Source organism: Mytilus trossulus, chromosome 2 (assembly GCF_036588685.1).
Source record: "Mytilus trossulus isolate FHL-02 chromosome 2, PNRI_Mtr1.1.1.hap1, whole genome shotgun sequence".
Taxonomy (NCBI): domain Eukaryota; kingdom Metazoa; phylum Mollusca; class Bivalvia; order Mytilida; family Mytilidae; genus Mytilus; species Mytilus trossulus.
In genome coordinates, this window is record NC_086374.1 from 91,333,260 (window position 1) to 91,351,752 (window position 18,493).

The following is an 18,493-nucleotide window of genomic DNA, read 5'->3' on the forward strand; positions in this document are numbered from 1 at the left end:
AATGATTCAAACCCGTGAAGCATAATGACACAAGTTCTAGGCATGTTATCATCAGTTATTGAGTGCAGAACAACATCTTCCAGGCCATTGGTCATCGCATTGAAATACTATAAATTTACCTTTCCTTATGTTTTTGACAAGTTTATGACCCCCAGGTATTAATTTACACTTGCAACAGGTGTTACAAGGGCTTATTCTCATTTCGCCTTAGCTGTCAAAATTTACATATAAAATTAATCCCAGTTTGCCTTAGTACAAATTTTCAGGTAAACAAGAATTAACTAAGGCGAAATGGGAGCTTCTGTAAACATTGTAATTAAGTTATGTTTTGTTTGTATTGCAATTAGTTGATATTTGTTATTTTGATGTCAAATATTACCATGAAATACTATTTAAAAGAAGACTATTTTGTGTCCCACTTTTTAAAAATGTGTTATTTCTTTTCCTGAAATTGTATTTTTTTTTACTCATGTATGATATTTTTAAACAAAGTCTTAGTAGAGATGACAAATTTGATAAGGATATTTCATACTTTAATGAAAAAATAAAGACAAATATCAAACTATCATAACAAATATTTTATTTCAATCAGCACTGAATTCAAAGCACAATGTTATTACAATAGCATAAGAAATAGCACTAATACATAAAACATGCGTATTTCCATAAAGTTCATATTGTGAAATACAAAACACTAATTTACACATTTGAATGTTCAAAGTTCATCTAATTTCCAAGTTTGAGGATGAATGATGCTGCATCACCATACTGAATATAGTCTTTCGTACCATTGTGTAGTGATTCCTTCAAAGTTGCGAATCTTTCTTCTAGTTCCCTGTACTTCTTTGCTTTTCCCCGCATCTTGCCACCTGCTGCATATTGTACCTTCTTTACCTCGTTGGCTGCTTGCTCTTTCTTAAACACATTGATGATTTCGAATATATTTGGATGTGCAGTTTTTACTCTCTTTTTGAACTTGTTATGCCAGCCCTCTAAATGGTTATTTGTTCTGGGTCCTTCTGTTTGGTGGTGGTTCCAGGTTGGTTGTGGGTATCTGCCCTCTAGCCATGTCAGAACTATATAGTCTGTTAATTTGGTGCAAGCATCTGACTGTGGTGCATTTTCGAGTTTGTTGAGTTTGTTGACATCTGGGACATCTTTATACTGAGTTTGAAGCCCATATTCCTGTGTCTTTTTCCATATTGCTTTTGCGTAGTGGAACAAACAACCTTTGAGTTCTGCGTTTGGAAAGAAATGAGATACTGCATTTCTTGATGCACATTCAAATTCAATAATTATGAAGACAAAGCTAACTAATGACCTGATCATTGGTAAATTAATATTTGGACCAAGCTTTAAGAAGTCAAAGAGTACCATGCATTATCTTTATTATATATAATTAAAACAATTTTAAAAACAATATTTATTATTTTATTTATTTTATTTAAAATTTCTGTAATATATTTAAATAAGACAGTGGGAAATTCATACAATTGATACTGAATAATGTTTAATTATAGATTTTTTTCTTCTAAAATCACAATTTTTTAAATCATAAAGTTTCTTTTTATAAATAAATGTTAAAATAATAATCCAAGAGACACAAATCCCTAATTACTTAATGTTTATATTGTTATAAAAACACAGAGCTTTAATTTGTTTATTTAATTTTTTCATCTAAATTCACATTTCGCCTTAGTACAATTCCCATCTCGCCTTAGTATTTTTTTTACCTTTTTTACCTGGAATTCACAACTAAGGCGAAATGGGAACACACCGTTACAAGTTGTAATTACAACTAATCAGCTTCTCGTCATCTGATGAGTCACTAATTCGCTAATTATTAATTAATTATCAACTATTTTCCCCAGGAAATTCAGTCAGCATGGTCAGTCTGCATTTCAACACTAAGGAGTATGGTTTCATCAAAATTGTTTTTTCGGACAGTTCGCATTTTTAATATAAATATTTTTTAAAACAATCACTTATTAAAGTTTAGTTGTCGAAGATTCGTCATTCGAACCAATTTTCGTCATATTTGATATAAAATTTCATCAAAAACTTTATTCAAAACATTCAATGTTTTCACACAGTCAAACAGGTGCTTCCTGTACTGTGTCCTACACAAGGGTGAACGTGAAAGTATTCCCCTAACTATTTATCGACACCAAAATAATAAAATATGAAATATATTCAGTATCTATTCAACGAGAGAGACAAATATTTATCTCTTACTAAAAGAATTAAAATTTAAAAAAATGATTGAAACCACACTCGCTTTGAATATACATTTACAATGTATATTATCAACGTGTCACTTCCCGTTTTAATTTCATTTTCAAACTGAAAGTAAAAAATGAATTTATTGACTATTCTTGATTTGTTTACAACTTCCATACAGGCATTAAAATCGTTCATAAAAGGATTTTCTACAGTTCTAACTTCATAGAAATGTTATCCAAATATTGACTCAAATGTTTTATAAGGATAATGATTATGCAGTGAGATAATCAGTGTAAGTTAATTTATGCTCTGTTTCCTTGTTTAAAAAAAATGGAATCCAAATTTGTTTATCAGGAATTTCCCTTGAAACCAACTGAAGAGAAATTGTGAACTAATTTTCTGGATCCCTGCATGTCAGAATCTTTCATAATAAGGGCCAATACAGTTAAATTATACAATAACTGCAAATCATGTCTGAGTAGTAGCTAAGTCCTTAAAAATCTGACAAAGTCAAAGATGAAGCTAGTAATATACATGTACATCCTTGGTCCCTTGCTGTTACACAAAAATAGGTTGAATTTGATAGTACGCAAAAAAGACTAAAGCCCTCAAAATCCTAACTTAACCCTGTGTTCACGCAGACCAAGTTGTATTGATCCCAACACTGCATCAGTGCATGTATTTTTCATGTTACAAGTATCACATCACTACATCAGAATCATAGGGAGAAGTGACTTCTCTTTTTGAAACCGATAGGGAGAAGTGGTGAGATTTTAAAGAAGAAGAGTAACAAACTTTTTTTGCTACCAAAAGTTACAAATGTACATGTAGATTGAGTAACAAGTTCCAGAAGTTGTCCTTTTATAAAAAATAAACTGCTACACACTGTAAAACCTCATTTCTTAAGAAAATGAAATGTTTCTGTCTGAATTTCTTTAATTATCAATAAAAAATTAATGTTTTATCGACTTTGTAAAAATTGAAAATGTCCTATGATGAAAGCGACTAAACAACAGGGCGTCTAGCTTTCGGCTTTGAAGGGTGAGCAAAGAGAAGAGACAAAGGGGAAAGCAACTATCACCCAGTTGCCTGCTAGCGTGAGCCCTTTGGCGTTATAATCACATCACTTGTGTAAAGTAAAATTGAAAAACAAAAACATTTTAAAACTTTACATGTACATATGATACATTTTGTGCAAGTCCTGACAATTATAAAACAGTTCATTACATACATGTACATGCACGAGGTCCTGACTAGTTGAATCAAATGTGGCTTAGATAGACTATCAACATGATCAAGATTCAAATTCCAGAAGCTGAGTCTATACATTTGTAGCTAGAAGTAATAATTAAAAAAAAAATGTTTTTTTGTATCTTTAATATTTTTTTTAACATTAAAATGAAACAATTACATGTATGATATGTTTTAAATGCCCAACGCATAACAGTTTCCTCATCTCACATTTATAAGTATTCAAGCCACTTTTATAAAAGTGATTTTTTTTATGTTATGTGTGTCTTTAAAGTATTGGCATTAACCACTGACATTAATTACATTACCAATGATTAAACATAGTATGTAGTGGGTCTCAACTATTTCTGTTTAGTATGTATGGTAGGGAAGTACATTTGTTTGTTTAATTTCCATTGCAGGATCTTAAGATGATTTTGATAATGATACAGACAATTCATGTAAATTGCACTAGATAATCAGTGGATTAAATTTGTTTCTGTGAAAAATCGGTTTAAATTTTAAATTCTTGCAAAATGGCTACACTGGATGATTTTACCCTTGGAATAACAACATCTGATACAAGAAAGCGAGTGCAGACTCATTCAGACTTAGTGTCACATTTAAGAGATCCTTACAGTTCAATACATTGTATAGACATAGATGAATTAATCGGTGGCCTTGTAGCATGGGTTAACTGCAGTAATTATAAGGTAAGTTAGATAAAAATACACATCTTGTTTTGTTCAGTTTCTACATGTAGGTAGCTACATGCATGTACATGTGTATATGTATGCCCTTTTGATGCATTCTGAAAGGTTGTACACATGTACATTTTAAAAAAAAGCTATCACCTACATGTAGATGTATACACATAGACTAGAACGATATTATAGTTTTTTTGAATGCAAATCTTACATTTATATAAATACATAAGAAATTAAAAAATGAAAATAAGGCATATAAGGAGATGTCGTATGATTACCAAATGAGACTACTATCCTCCAAAGTTAAAATGAAGTACATGTATATATAGTCATTTCAAGTTAAAGCTCATTGTTGAAGACTGTAAGGTGAACTATAGTTGTAAGATTTCTGTGTCATTTGGTCTTTTGTGGAGAGTTGTCTCATTGGCAATCATTCTACATCTTCTTTTTTTATATATAACTAGGCCACACTTAAAAATATTTTGGTTTGCCCAAACCCTACCCAAAGGTTGAGACAGTGGGTAGGTAGGTAGGCATTTTCTTTTTTTTTCTTTCAAAAAAAGAAATTGAAGTATCAAATGTTTATTAGTCTTCATGCCTATTTGATTAAAAAAAACTTCTTCAAATCAGGACAATAAAAGAATTTGAGTAGGCAGCTTTTTTCTGGGTAGGTAGCGTTTGGGCAAACAAACCTATTTTTTATTATGGCCCTATTAGTACATGTACCTGTTAATTTTGTCCTTTCAAAAAATGAAAATTTCGCTTTGCAAATGATGGGTACATTTATAGCTCTACATGTGCTTACTTGTTTACAATATATGAGGTCAAATTTGAAGTGGACAGGTAAAGGTTGCCAACAATGTGCAGGTTATGATGGAATAAAAATACATGAGCTGTATTGGTTATTTACATGCTTATATATATATGCTTCTACATGTCCAGTGACCAAGTACAATATGTAGCTAAACATGTATATATCATATGTATTGTAAAAACATGTAAAGGTCTGCAGTATTTAATGGTTACAAATACTTCAATGAAGATTACAATTTGACCTTGTTCGTTAGTTCTATAAATTTAGCCAAGTATAACAGGGCAATGACAAGGGCTAATCATATTTTTTATCATGATTGCTCATGCAAAAAATTAAAACTGAAAAAGGACAAAACTTTTTGTCATCATGGATATTTTTCAAATGATGTAGATTGCAATTTAAATACACTGCTTGTGATATATCAATGACATTGAATGAAAAAGGACAAAATATTTAAAGATCAAGACATTGATGTAAAACATTCTTACACCCTTGGTTAATTCTGTAGATAATTTTTTATTCATTCATAAGATAAAATACCTGAATAAGAAAGCAAATGAATTTTGGATTGGTCTACAAGGTACAAATTGTACATTAAACGTATATTATATATGTTCATTTAATGTATGTACTACATTGAACTGATGACTTTTTGTGAATAATACAAATGTACATATATTATATGCATTTGATGAATCTGAAAAGCAAATACTGCACTGAAAACAATTAAAAAGAGGCTACGTGTTGGTTCTAACAAAATATTTACAAGATTTATTTTGTTTTCTCTTCCTTGGGTTTATGTGTAGTGGTGATGGGACCTAGTCCTCCCTCCTATAAAATATAAAATTAAAAGTACCTTCAGACTTCACTTAAATATGGTGTGGTTTATTGTGAAGACTCTACTTACATGACTTTAAAATTGCTTTATATATAATTCACATCCTTCAAAATTATGCTGACCATTTTTGTTCAGTCAACATGTACATGCACCACTATCAATATTTTGTGATGAAACACAGATTATGGAGAAAAATGTATAGATGCTAGGTGCTATGACATATACATGTACATGTATGTACTATATATTTTACAATAATGTATGCACAAATACATTATAGAAAAGAAGATGTGGTATTAGCATGATTAGTGCCAATTAGACAAATGTCAATCCAAGTCACAATGTATAAAAAGTTAACAATTATAGGTCAAAGTATGGCCTTTAACACAGAGCCTTGAATTGATTTATACCAAACAGCAAGCTATGAAGGGCCCCAAAATGTAGTTTAAAACAATTCAAATTGGAATGTATATATCATGTATATATTATAAAGTGCCTAGAAAATCAATCTAACGATGTTAGAGTAGATTTGATTCGTAACTTCCTCCCCGGCGCCGGGGCTGGAACCTGCACTTTTTTTTTTCCTAACTTCTACGACAACACCGCCTAGCATTGTGCAGAGACCTTATCCATGTATATATTATAGTTATAGTTGTAGTACATACACTGTACAGTATATGCTGTACATATTTTAAATAACATGTAAATAATATTGACTTTATTTTTATTGTGACTTGTTGCTATTTTAATTACATGTAATGCATTTGTTAATTAAAAAGTGTGATTTTCAACAATATTTATCATGATTTATGCATTCTCATGTACATGCACCTGTGTTTCTGCTAACCTAAACAGACCTCTCTTATACCAATCTTTTCAAGCATGTTCAGGGAAACTATTCAACTTTATATTAACGGAAAGAAGCTGTATTGTATACATGTATTATGATGTATGGTAAAATAAATTGATGAATATAAGTAAATTTATATATACAGTTTCATAAATTCTTCTGCAATTGTTAAAAATGTAATTTATTACTTGGTCAGCTGTGCTATATCATTTTCTATAAATCAATACATGGAATTTTTCCAAAATATCAGGTACTGGTAATCCCATTCAGATTTTTTTTCAGATTCTGATATATATTATATTGGTTATACCAAAGAATTATATTCTTCAAAGTGTTTTAAGCAACTATATATATAGCTGTCTGAAAGATGACTGGTCAGATTAAAACATACATAACTAAGGATGTAAGGTGAAGTTATCAAATTTTCTTTGAGAAAAACATCACAGATAATAATTTGATCAAAAATCATATTTTAAAAGTTATGGATAATACACTCATTTAGTACAACATGTACAAAAATGAAAAGAAGACAAATGTTTAAAAAAAAATGTTTTCATTCAAAATCATTCTTTCATTCTTGAGCATGTTGAGAATGCTATAAAAAGAAGATGTGGTATAATTGCCAATATTTTTTATTTGTGCATGTTTGAACATGTACAATCCATGTCCTTCTTTAAAGTAGTGAAAAAATCAAACTTGAACACATCATTCAGAATTTGACCTTCATTGAACTGTTACTTCTTATAATACATTGTATATATCATAATACAATTTTCAGAATTCTGTAAATCACACCCTCAGAACAAATGTAGAATTAATTTTGTTTCTAATGCCAAAATTGACATAAGATTAAATGTGCATATATGTACCCTGAAAATGAAATGTATCTTCCACAAACAATATGTTTAGAATTTTATTTAAAATGTTTTAAATCGTCTATTTTGATCAAATGTATATATTCATAACCATAGTAGAACTTTTTTTGTAATAAAATATTCAGAACTTCGAAATCAGTACTTTGATTTCATTAAGACAAAAAATTTCATTTTATTTTATTTTATAAGATCAGCAACATATAGTTCTCATGACTTTTTTCAAAATAATGAAATACAATGTATATTATTTTGTATACCAAACATGTACATGCATTTTTTAATACAACAATGTAGTATTTTTATTGAAAGTTACCACAAAAAGTAACAACAGGTGGTTATGTATAAAATGGTAGAATATACATGTATAAATATCTATATCAACAAGCATTTCATTGACACACAAATGGATTGTCAAAATATTTAGTCTGATAAGATATGTCACAGGTACACAATTGTCAAATACCTGTATCTGTATGAAAGACCAACCGGGATTAAGTTAATCAGGTTAATCCTTTACTATCTTGATATACTTTTGTAGAGTATTCTTATATATACTTTATGACTTTATTTTTGAATTCAAAAGATAATTCTTGGTCATACATATGTATGTAGCTTATTATATCATCAAAAACAAACAATTAAATGCATATTGCAGATGAATGGAATAAATTAAGAGTCACACTTAGTACAATAGAAAAAGTAACTAAGAATGCCTTTCCTAAGTTCTAATATACAATCATGTTTACCCATGGTGACTCCCATATATTATTTATAATACTTCATGCTAGCCTGTAATTGAGTGCTTGTTGTTATTTGCTGTACTATACATGTATCATATTTGTATTTTGTTCATCTTTGTTACATATATAAATCATGCTGTTAGTTTTCTGGTTTGAATTGTTTTACATTTGTCATTTTGGGCCACAGTAATTAATCCTTTTAACTGAAAGTAAAAAAGGAATAAAAGTGCAATATCGTTTTACTTTTACAATGTTTACAACAATCTTTTTAAAAAAAAAAAAGAAGATAAAAATCATACTTTTAGGGGATTTAAAAAAATTTGGGACATCACTGATAAAGAAATGAGAACATTTGAAATAATGTTCCTTGAAGTTTACTTTTATAACAATACTGTGTCCTCTTTTTGATTAGACATAAAGGGTACATGATTAACCTGTCAAGTATGTTTATTTTAGAACAATTTTACAATCAATAACTTGTATAAAGGTGAATAATACCAAATATATATCTGCTAATTGAATATTCTTGTTCATCACATTATATTTTTGTTATTTTGAGTAACGAAATTACAAGGAATCCATGACCTTTGAAACTGTGTACATGTATGCACAAAATGACATCTATCTTTTCATTTTACTGAATTAGGATGTTGTATAAAGGAAATAAATGTTATCTTATGTATATATATAAGTCTGCAGAATATGTTCAGCAGTCTTGTAATAAATTTGCACATTTTACATAATTTTTTGGTGGCAGTAATAAGTTTGAATTCAAAATCCTACAGAATTTCTGAAATTAACCCTTCTAATTTAATAATTGAATAATTTTATTTTGAAACATTTTACCTCACAGTGGCTGATCCAGGGGGGGCAGGGGTTTGGAACACCCCCTTTCTATTGACGATCAATACATTTGACTGGAGACATATGATTGGAACCCCCTTTTAAAAATTGCTGGATCTGCCCTGCCTCCATTTCACTTGTCATAAAGTTGAGCTAAAATGTACCAATGGTAAGGTCAGTAAAAACATCCTGGGACACCAACAATCTTAAGCTCAGGTCTCAATCTTTATTTTTTTGTGTAAAGTATATAAAGTATAAAAAAGAAGATGTGGTATGATTGGCAATGAGACAACTCTCCACAAGAGACCAAAAAGACACAGAAATGAACAACTATAGGTCACTTCACAGCCTTCATCAAGGAGCAAAGCCCATACCGCATAGTTAGCTATAAAAGGTCCAGAAATGACAAAGTAAAAACAATTCTGACAAAGGAGAAAACTAACAGCCTATTTTATGTAGAAAAAATTAACGAAACATAAATATGTAACACATAAACAAACCACAACTACTGAATTACAGGCTCTTGACTTAGTTTACTTTTATAATTTGTGTGACTTGGATGAGATTTGTCTCTGGCACTCATTATGACTCATACCACATCTTCTTATATAAAGAACTAAATTTGTCTTATGAATAACTGTTTGTCTTTTAAAAAAGTATATACTCATTTATACCTCATGTTTTCACTCCTTAATATGTTATGATTATTTTTAAATAAATGTCTTTATTAAAAGAAGTATATATTTAACATTAAATATATTATATAATCATAAGTATTTTCTTATAGTTCATTACAGGGTTAGTTTATTGACCAAATTCTATTAATAGTCGCCCTTTGTAGTACATGTAGATATGATTATCTGTAGAATTATCATTTTAATAATTGTAGAAATGTCAATACAAATACAATTTGTTTACCCACAGACCATTTATATAGACAGATTGGAGGGATACATTTCAAGCTTATTAGATTAACTTGTGATAAGATGTAATTGAGCATTTGATTAGTGTGTATGTGGATATAACTTCTGTCTGTTTTAAAACTAAACATGCCAAAGTGTAGAGTTCTCATAGCTCTCATGCTATAGGGTACAGGTTTTGTGTGTATACTGGCACTCAATAAATTTGACTGTGGTAACAAAAAAAACCAACTTTTTCTTAAAAAACAGGGATTTTTGTTTTCCAGTAAAGTTACATCGGAAATTTTTTTAATCTACACAGTGTTTTCTCCAATTTTTTAAAAGCAGACTAATTATTGGACACATTGTTAAAAAATATTCAATTCATGTAATTTCGTTTGTCATTGACAGAAAAATATATGACCAAAATCATGAAGGAGAAGGCTATTTAGTCAACTATTGTTTCCTGGAAAATACTTTTTTAAAAGCATTGAACTATTCTTCATGTTTTTCCCAAGAACTACTTTTAAGTTTAAGCGTAACTTGAATAATCTTTTGATATTTATTTAGGACTAGCACCTGTAGTTTAATTGCTTTGAATATTAATCAGATAAATGTACACTTGTAGTTCATGCACTTGTCACTTAATTCATTGCTTACAAGTAGATCCATTTAATGTAGGTAATCATTACAAATTATTTCTGGCGTTTAAAAAATACTATGAAATACCTCTGTTATGCAGTTGAAATATTAAATAGACCTTATATTTATAAAAAAAAAAAAGATGTGATATGATTGCCAATGAGACAACCATCCATAACCAATGAACAAAGATATGTAAACAATCACATGTTATGCATGTCTGGGTATATATGTAATATGCAATCAGGAAAACCTGCAGGACATAGAGGTAGATTGTCTGATGGAATGCAGGTCAAGGTGTTAGATCAGGAGATCATGTAATAATTACACTTGGTGTTATAACAAGTTATCTATCATAATACCTGTCAATACCTGTTACACTTCCTCATAAATAGATAAACAAATTGTTTGTATGGGCAATTATTATGTTTATTGATAATGTAATTTGTAGATAATATTAATGTGATTATATAAAAGTCAACACTATCATGACTATATTAATGTATTTGTGACACCCATCATTTTTTGCAAAGATATTAAGGTTATATATAATTAATGTAAAAGGATACATGTATATAGATTTCTATAATTTGGGAGGAGTTCTAAAAGCATGACACATGCAGGATATCAAATTATATAAGTTAAGATCACCTTGGTGTAAATAGTGCATCTGCATGACAAAAGACGTATGGTATACATTTGTATGTAAAATGTTGAGACATGTGGTCCACCCATTCATTCAAATTACAATATTATATATATTTAAAAATTAGAATCTATATAAAGATATTTTCATATGTGGTGTGCTAAGGTTTTCGGACTTAAAAAAAAGGGGAATGGATAAATAAGGGGACAGACATCCATGAGATACATGTATTGGGGAACTGCTACAATAGTGTTGTACTGTCCACCCACCCCTTTGTATGTCCCACCTACACAAAAAAAGGCTACAATAGTACAGGGGCATTATGTTTTCTGGTCATTGCGTTTGTTTATCCGTTTGTCCCTCTGTCCTGCTTTAGGTTAAAGTTTTGGTTGAAGTAGTTTTTGGTGAAGTTGAAGTCCAATCAACTTGAAACTTAGTAACAATGTTTCCTATGATATAATCTTTCTTATTTGAATGCCAAATTAGATTTTTGACCCCAATTTAAAGGTCCACTGAACATAGAAAATGAAAGTGCAGTGGGGCATCTGTGTACTATGGACACATTCTTGTCCTTTACATTTTTTACTGGAACAGCCCTGAACAATAATACAATATTTATGGACATGTAGTTATTTTTAACGTGTTTTATCAGTCAGGTAATTATTCGGTATTATTAACATGCACATATATACGTACATGTTTTCTGTGTTATTAGTTACATGTGCATGTTTTCTTCTTATTAAGCATTTGACATGTTAAGATGAGAAACTTGTCAGTGTTAATTGGGTATACTAATATAAATGAGAAATCAAACAATCAAACATTCTCACAGGTGTTGACCATTTACTTAGCCATAGAAATACAAAACCAGTAAATGAGAAATTAAACAGTCAAACTTTCACACAGGTGCACAGGGTGACCATTTTCCTAGCCATAGAAATACCTGTAAAAGAGAATATATAAGTCAATTTCTCTCACAGGTGGTGACCACCATATAATAGGCAGGACACTACAAGAGATACTGTTGTTGTTCATGCCCCAGTGACAATAAGGCTAAACATAGTGGTCAAGTCTTATGAAGAAAGTTCTTTTTGTTGACAAACATTAGATAAGATATTATAATATGTTTGGTCTAAGTAAAAGTTCTTTGATAATAAAACTTTGGTACATGTATTTGGTCATTGATCTTACTTTTAATCTATACATAAACAGATAGTTTAATAATGTTGTGAAAACCTTGTATGTAGACAGATGAAACAATTTATTATTTTGTTTGTTGACTTTAGGAATGACATTTATGTACATATGTATGTAGTTAGTTTAATTTGTTCATTTAATTGTCACCTAAAAAGAAGTCCCCTGATTTTCAAATGTGGTATATTACATACATAGATGTGTACATACATAGAAAAAATACACGTTTTAAGTTTTCATAGAAATGAATGCTGTTTAACTTTTAAATGTTTTAAAAACAAAATGAAAAACACATTTTACATGAAGCGCCTTTTACTGAAAATGTGATTGTCATTTTCATTCATTTTCTATCAATTAAAAAAACAACATTATTCCATTGTTATATTTACAGATCTTTGAAATATCAATAAACTTATTTGTAATTACATTTGTATATTAGTACTGGAATTTAAAGTAAAATAACACAAATCATTTGCAGAAATTGTCTTGTGAGATGAAAGCAGTATCTTTCCACTTGAAATCAAATATACCTCATAAAACTGAAATCTGCATAACTATTATGCCAATTTTCAAAGTAGATTTTCAAAACTATGCAAGTAATGCACGTCTTGTAAATAACCTTGCTTAATTTAAAACTGCTGTTAAAGTTGTCAGATGTCTAAGTGAGGGTAAAATCTTACTGTGTTTCCATGCATAGTTCTTTCTTTGTACTTCCAAGTATTATAGTGAAAGTTCTTAGTAAAATTGAGAATGAAAATGGGGACTGTATCAAAGAGACAACAACCCGACCATAGAAAAAACAACAGCAGAAGGACACAAACAGGTCTTAACCCTTACCATGCGGAATTGTTTTTAGAAAATGTCTAATTTTCGTTTATTTGCAAAAATATGCAAATTATATGCAAATGAGCTTAGCCCTGTTGCTGTAGCATATTGATTTCTTTAAATCTAATATAGGTGATCACGGGGTGGGGTGGTCGGGCTGAGGAGGCGGATTTTTTTTGACGGGAATTTGCCCCAAAGTGGGTCAACAGGTGCAAAAAACGTCAATTTTGCCGATTTTTCACCCCTTCTCTTGACCCAGAAGACCCAGGGTTGCTGGTTAAGGTATCCAGCTGTAGTCTGCGTGTAGAGTGGACCCTAGTGAACAAATAGACCCCAACAGTTGTTAGGTCGGAGTGAATCTGATCTTGATTCATTGGTCTACAGAAGGTCATTTGGACCCAAAATACCGAATTTCACGATTTTTGCCGATTTTTGACTTCGATTGGACCCAAACCGGAAGTAGTTGTTTCCTATGCGTATTTCAACAATAATAATGATCAGTAGTTATATGGCTGTGGGTTTGCACTGTCTTTGCCAGTTTTATGCCTCTGAACTTCTTGTGTAAGATACAGATGTGAAGCCTACCCCTCCAGAAAACCGAGTTTTAGCCAATTTCAATTTTCCAAGTCCGTATTTGTGCTCAAAATGCTACTTATACATGAGAAACGTGAATATGGATAGCCTCAGATTGACGGAACATGCATAACTTTTAAAATAAGTATCATAAAGTGGACTTCTAAAAGTATGGAACGCCATTAGAGCCAAATAACGGTTATTAGGGTCCGCCCGTCAAAAGACAGGTACCGCATGGTAAGGGTTAAGAATACAGTTGATGAAATCATTTCAAAAATTGAAATACAACTTAGTAAGAAATAGGTATTCCTTCACCCAAAACACATAAATTTAAAAATTGCACCTGGTGACAAATAGTATACACCTATAACTATTAATATTTTTGACCCGCCTGAGTCAGCTGTTTTTTTGGTGTATGTAGAAAATGATTCATGGTTTGTCTATTATTTTTGAAAAAAAACCAAATAAATATATAAATTAAGCCTTTTGTTCTTCCATAATGTTTGTACCAGGGAACCAGTTGTACAGGGTCCACATTAAGCGATGAAAATAGTGAAATAATAAACCATAAAATAACTTAACATGTATTTATTTTGTCGTAAGGGATTTTGTTACATAAATGTAAATTATATATAAGGACAGTAAAGTTCGGTAGCCAAAGCCCAGGGCAGTTTTAATTATACAATTTTAAATACAGGGTAGAAAGTGGATGTGTACTTTTAAGAATTTGTATAATTGTATTTTGAAAAGAAAACTAGACTTGCCTTGGTAAACATAAAAATTTGAAATACATCTTGAAAGTTCAATCTTGTGTTAAGAAATAATAGCAAAACAACTATAACACAATTTTAATTTCATGTATATAAGCATCACAGCAAAGCAACATAGCATTGCACTTTGGATTACCATGATTCTAAAAGGACACAGGTCTCAGATCAGAAGCAGATTTATCTTGGACTAACTTATTGTGCTTATAGTTTTCTATTGTAAAACTTGACACTTAAACATCAAGTTTACATTGTGTTTACATGGTGGACATAATTTTTTATATGATATTAAACTGTCATTTTATTTGATTTACTTGTAGTACATGGCAGGAAAAACACTCCATCTGCATTAATTTAAAACTCTTAACAATGTTTTTTTTATTATTATGTCAAATTAACCCAACAAGCACTAACAAATATTTATAGGTTATAGGATATTAAGTGTAAATATTTTATTTGTATTATATATTTCAAATGTTAATATTTGAATACAGTATTGAAAGTGTATACATTGTGATACCATAAATGTTCTAATAAATGTGATTGAATTTTAGATAGGTAAAAAATTAACTTGATTTAGAGGCGATTTAGCTGCCTAATTCATCTTTTTTTTTGTTGGAAGGGGACTTTAGGCTTGTACTGTGTCCATCTGTCTGTCTTTCTGTCCATCTTTAAGTTTATCAAATCAGTTTTCCACACGTTTTTGCTTTGTGCTTGAAGATGTTGATTTGATATTTGGTGTATTGTCTTATGACAAGTTATAGACCACGTTATAATTTATATAAAATGTAACAGCCGGTATAGTTCTGTTTTTGAAAGAAAGTCCAAACATCTTGAAAGACAATAATTTCAACTCATTTGAGTGGGTAAAGTTTACCCTTTCAATTACTATAAGTCTGTTCAGCATAACTATAAAATGGTATGTTTTTATATTTTCAGATATCCATCAATGGGTTAGAAGTATTATGTTTAATGGTAGACAGGATGGGAGAAGACTTCAAACCACATATCTCTTCAGGTTTTTATTTTAATTAATTTCAATGAGAAAAAAAAAAGAAAAACAATACTTTGAAAATTTAATGCTTCCGAAGCCCTTTCCAGGATTGACCTTTAGTTTACCAGGAATGTAAAAGCAGAATATTTGAGAGCAAAGGATGTATAAGAAATGGGGCCTCATAACAATCTTAAAGGACCTGGAAAATATTATTTTGAAATTAAGCTTAGGTAACAATAATGTCAACTGAGATAACAATGTTGACTCAAAACTCGTCCAAATATGAAAATTAGACGGTTGTGTTAGCCTTTCATATAAAAACATAAATGCTTTACAGCAACAAACACCTTAAATTATACAAACAAAGAAGATGCATATAAATAAAAAGGACCGTTTGAGTGGTCTGTCTTCACAAACTCTTGACAACATACATGTAAAAAATAAGATTACATGTTTTATACTCCATGCGGAAACTGAATTATTGTTTGTATTCCAACTTACATGTTTTTAGTCATTTTACCATATTTGGTAATTACTTAACTCCTAAGTTAACCAGGAATTTTATTACATAAGTTTCCAAGGAATAATGATTTGGTAATGTAAGTGATGTATGTGTAAAGATATAAAACATTGATTAAACTGTAAATGTGATGTTTAATTACAGTAATGGTGGCAGTGGTGGACAGACTGGGAGATTCCAAAGATCAGGTAAGGATGTACACAAAATGTTTAATCACTTTGTACCAGGCTTGAAGCTTGATAACCATAGATTTACAGTAATTATACATTTTTATTGATTAAAAGAAGTTTGATGTCCATAACAAAATTCTTAATCCACATCATGCAGGTTCTCTCAGTTGACTGGGTAAATTTAAATCTCCAAAAGTTTTTTTTACATTTTTCATGTTCTTATTCATTTAAATATGGTCTATATCTGATGGATTTCTGTTGAAGATGTGCCCAAATAGTTATCAAAGGTACCAGGATTATAATTTAGTACGCCCGACACACGTTTCTTCTACATAAGACTCATCAGTGACTCTAATATCAAAAGCCAAACAAATACAAAGTTGGAGAGCATTGAGGATCCTAAAGTTAGAAAAACAATTTTGGATAAATCAGTCTTTCTTTCTGATAAATATAATGCAGGTTTTGCAAAATTGAATTAATTGATTACACAAATTGCTGCTAAATGTTCAGTGGGAAACAGTACATGCTTATTGTCTATTGATGATGATGATGATGGTGTTGTGGGATAGCTGTTTAACTTTGATGTCAAATTAAGATTAATATTGAGTAAGAGAACATGTTGGTACAATATGACAGTGTTTTGTATTAGACAAACCTGATGAGCTGGATTATTAGTGGGCTGGTTTACTTGAAAACCAGAAGACATGTCATATTACCCAGACACATTATTCTGGTCTAAACAGTCTTTTTCCTTGCTCCTACATGCTTAGTAGAGTAGCAACACTTACCAATTCAGTCTTTTGTTTGACCCTGAGCCAGAGAAAAAAAAAGGTCAAAATTTAAGGTTAAATGATTTATTGAAGAGGAAACTTGATGTAAGATGAGTAGGAAAAATATATTTTTAAGTTGTTTTTAGATTATCTAAAAAGATATATCAGACAACTGGCTGATAAGGCAAATTGATTTTCTGTTTATCACAAAGATAAAGTTCTCTGAAAACTAGTTACAGTGTTTGAGGGCTCTGATTTAATTTGTAAATGTATATTACATAACATCAAGTGTTATCATTTAGATAACTAAAGGATAAACATATCTCATCAGGTGAAACAATATCACCTGTAAACAATGTTCTATTTATAGATTTGTAGAGTCAGTTTGAAGCTATTTGTTTTCAGGGTACAGCCATTGTACTCTTGACTCAGAACCTATATATCCAATAAAAAATCAGGATTTGAAAAAAAAATGGCAGGGACTTTGTTCTTGTCAAGTTTTAACCAATTCAGATAATACACCAAATATCAAATCAATATTTTCAAGCAAAAAGCAAAAAGTGTGGTAAACTCAAACCCAGAAAACCCCCAAGAAAAATAAATAAGGAGATGTGGTATGATTGCAAGTCAGACAGCTTACCACCAAAGTCCAAATAATGTGGATATGATTTAACAACTATTGGTCACTGTATAGCCTTCAACAAAACACATTAAGTATAGTCAGCTATAAAAGACCCTGCTTGACAGAGTGTCCCCTTTTAAAACCAACAAATATGTATGAATGCTAATTTTGTTTAAGAAGGCGAATTATTATTAATTTATAAATTGAATGCCCTCAGAGAAGGGTGGGGGTTTATCTTATTCCAACTTGTTTGGAATTTAACAAGTATAAAGTTCTCCTCCTTCTGGGTCCTGTCAGGAATCTGAAGTATAGAGTTTTGCTCGTTAATAGTAAAAGCCATTAGTAATACAGTCAGGTAATCTTAATTGTATTGGAGAATTGGCTATTTTTCATATTTTACAGGAGTCTTTATAGATAGAATTGGTATTGTGTCAATAAGATTCTATAATAATGATATGAATAATGATATTGTCTTTAACCTAAGTATATGTTTGTTGAAAATGTCATCCTCATCATTATAAAAGGCAATTTTATGATTGGCAGTAATTAAATTCTTTTGCAATTTGTAATAAATTTAAAATGAATGATATGAATTATCAAATCTATGAAAACTCAAAGTATTTTCTTAAATGTTAAGATCACAATTTTTAGTCACAAGAAGTCTTATATTTCTTAAAATAGAAAAGAGCAACTGCATGGTAATTGTTAAGCAAATGGGAGATAACTATGTTTGTGCAAGTATAAGCAAAAA

General features: G+C 30.3%; 2 protein-coding genes across 8 annotated transcripts in view; one reads left to right on the forward strand and one right to left on the reverse strand.

The window, feature by feature from the left end:
* The window catches only part of LOC134708348 (CLIP-associating protein 1-B-like), a 109,586-nt gene that overhangs the window by 996 nt on the left and 90,097 nt on the right, over positions 1–18,493 (forward strand). For all 7 annotated transcript variants that reach the window (XM_063568805.1, XM_063568808.1, XM_063568809.1 and 4 more), the window contains exons 2-4: positions 3,876–4,166; positions 15,606–15,684; positions 16,325–16,368. In XM_063568805.1, coding sequence (XP_063424875.1) covers positions 3,990–4,166; positions 15,606–15,684; positions 16,325–16,368 — 300 coding nt within the window. In that variant the 5' untranslated portion in view covers positions 3,876–3,989. The remainder of the gene's footprint in view (positions 1–3,875; positions 4,167–15,605; positions 15,685–16,324; positions 16,369–18,493) is intronic.
* Positions 727–1,377, reverse strand: LOC134706090 (uncharacterized). The gene has a single exon (XM_063564799.1). The coding sequence runs from the start codon at positions 1,375–1,377 to the stop codon at positions 727–729; it is 651 nt and encodes a 216-aa protein (XP_063420869.1).

Coding starts and splice junctions, on each gene's coding strand:
- LOC134706090 (XM_063564799.1), bottom strand. CDS start 1,377: ATGGTACTCTTTGACTTCTTAAAGCTTGGTCCAAATATTAATTTACCA.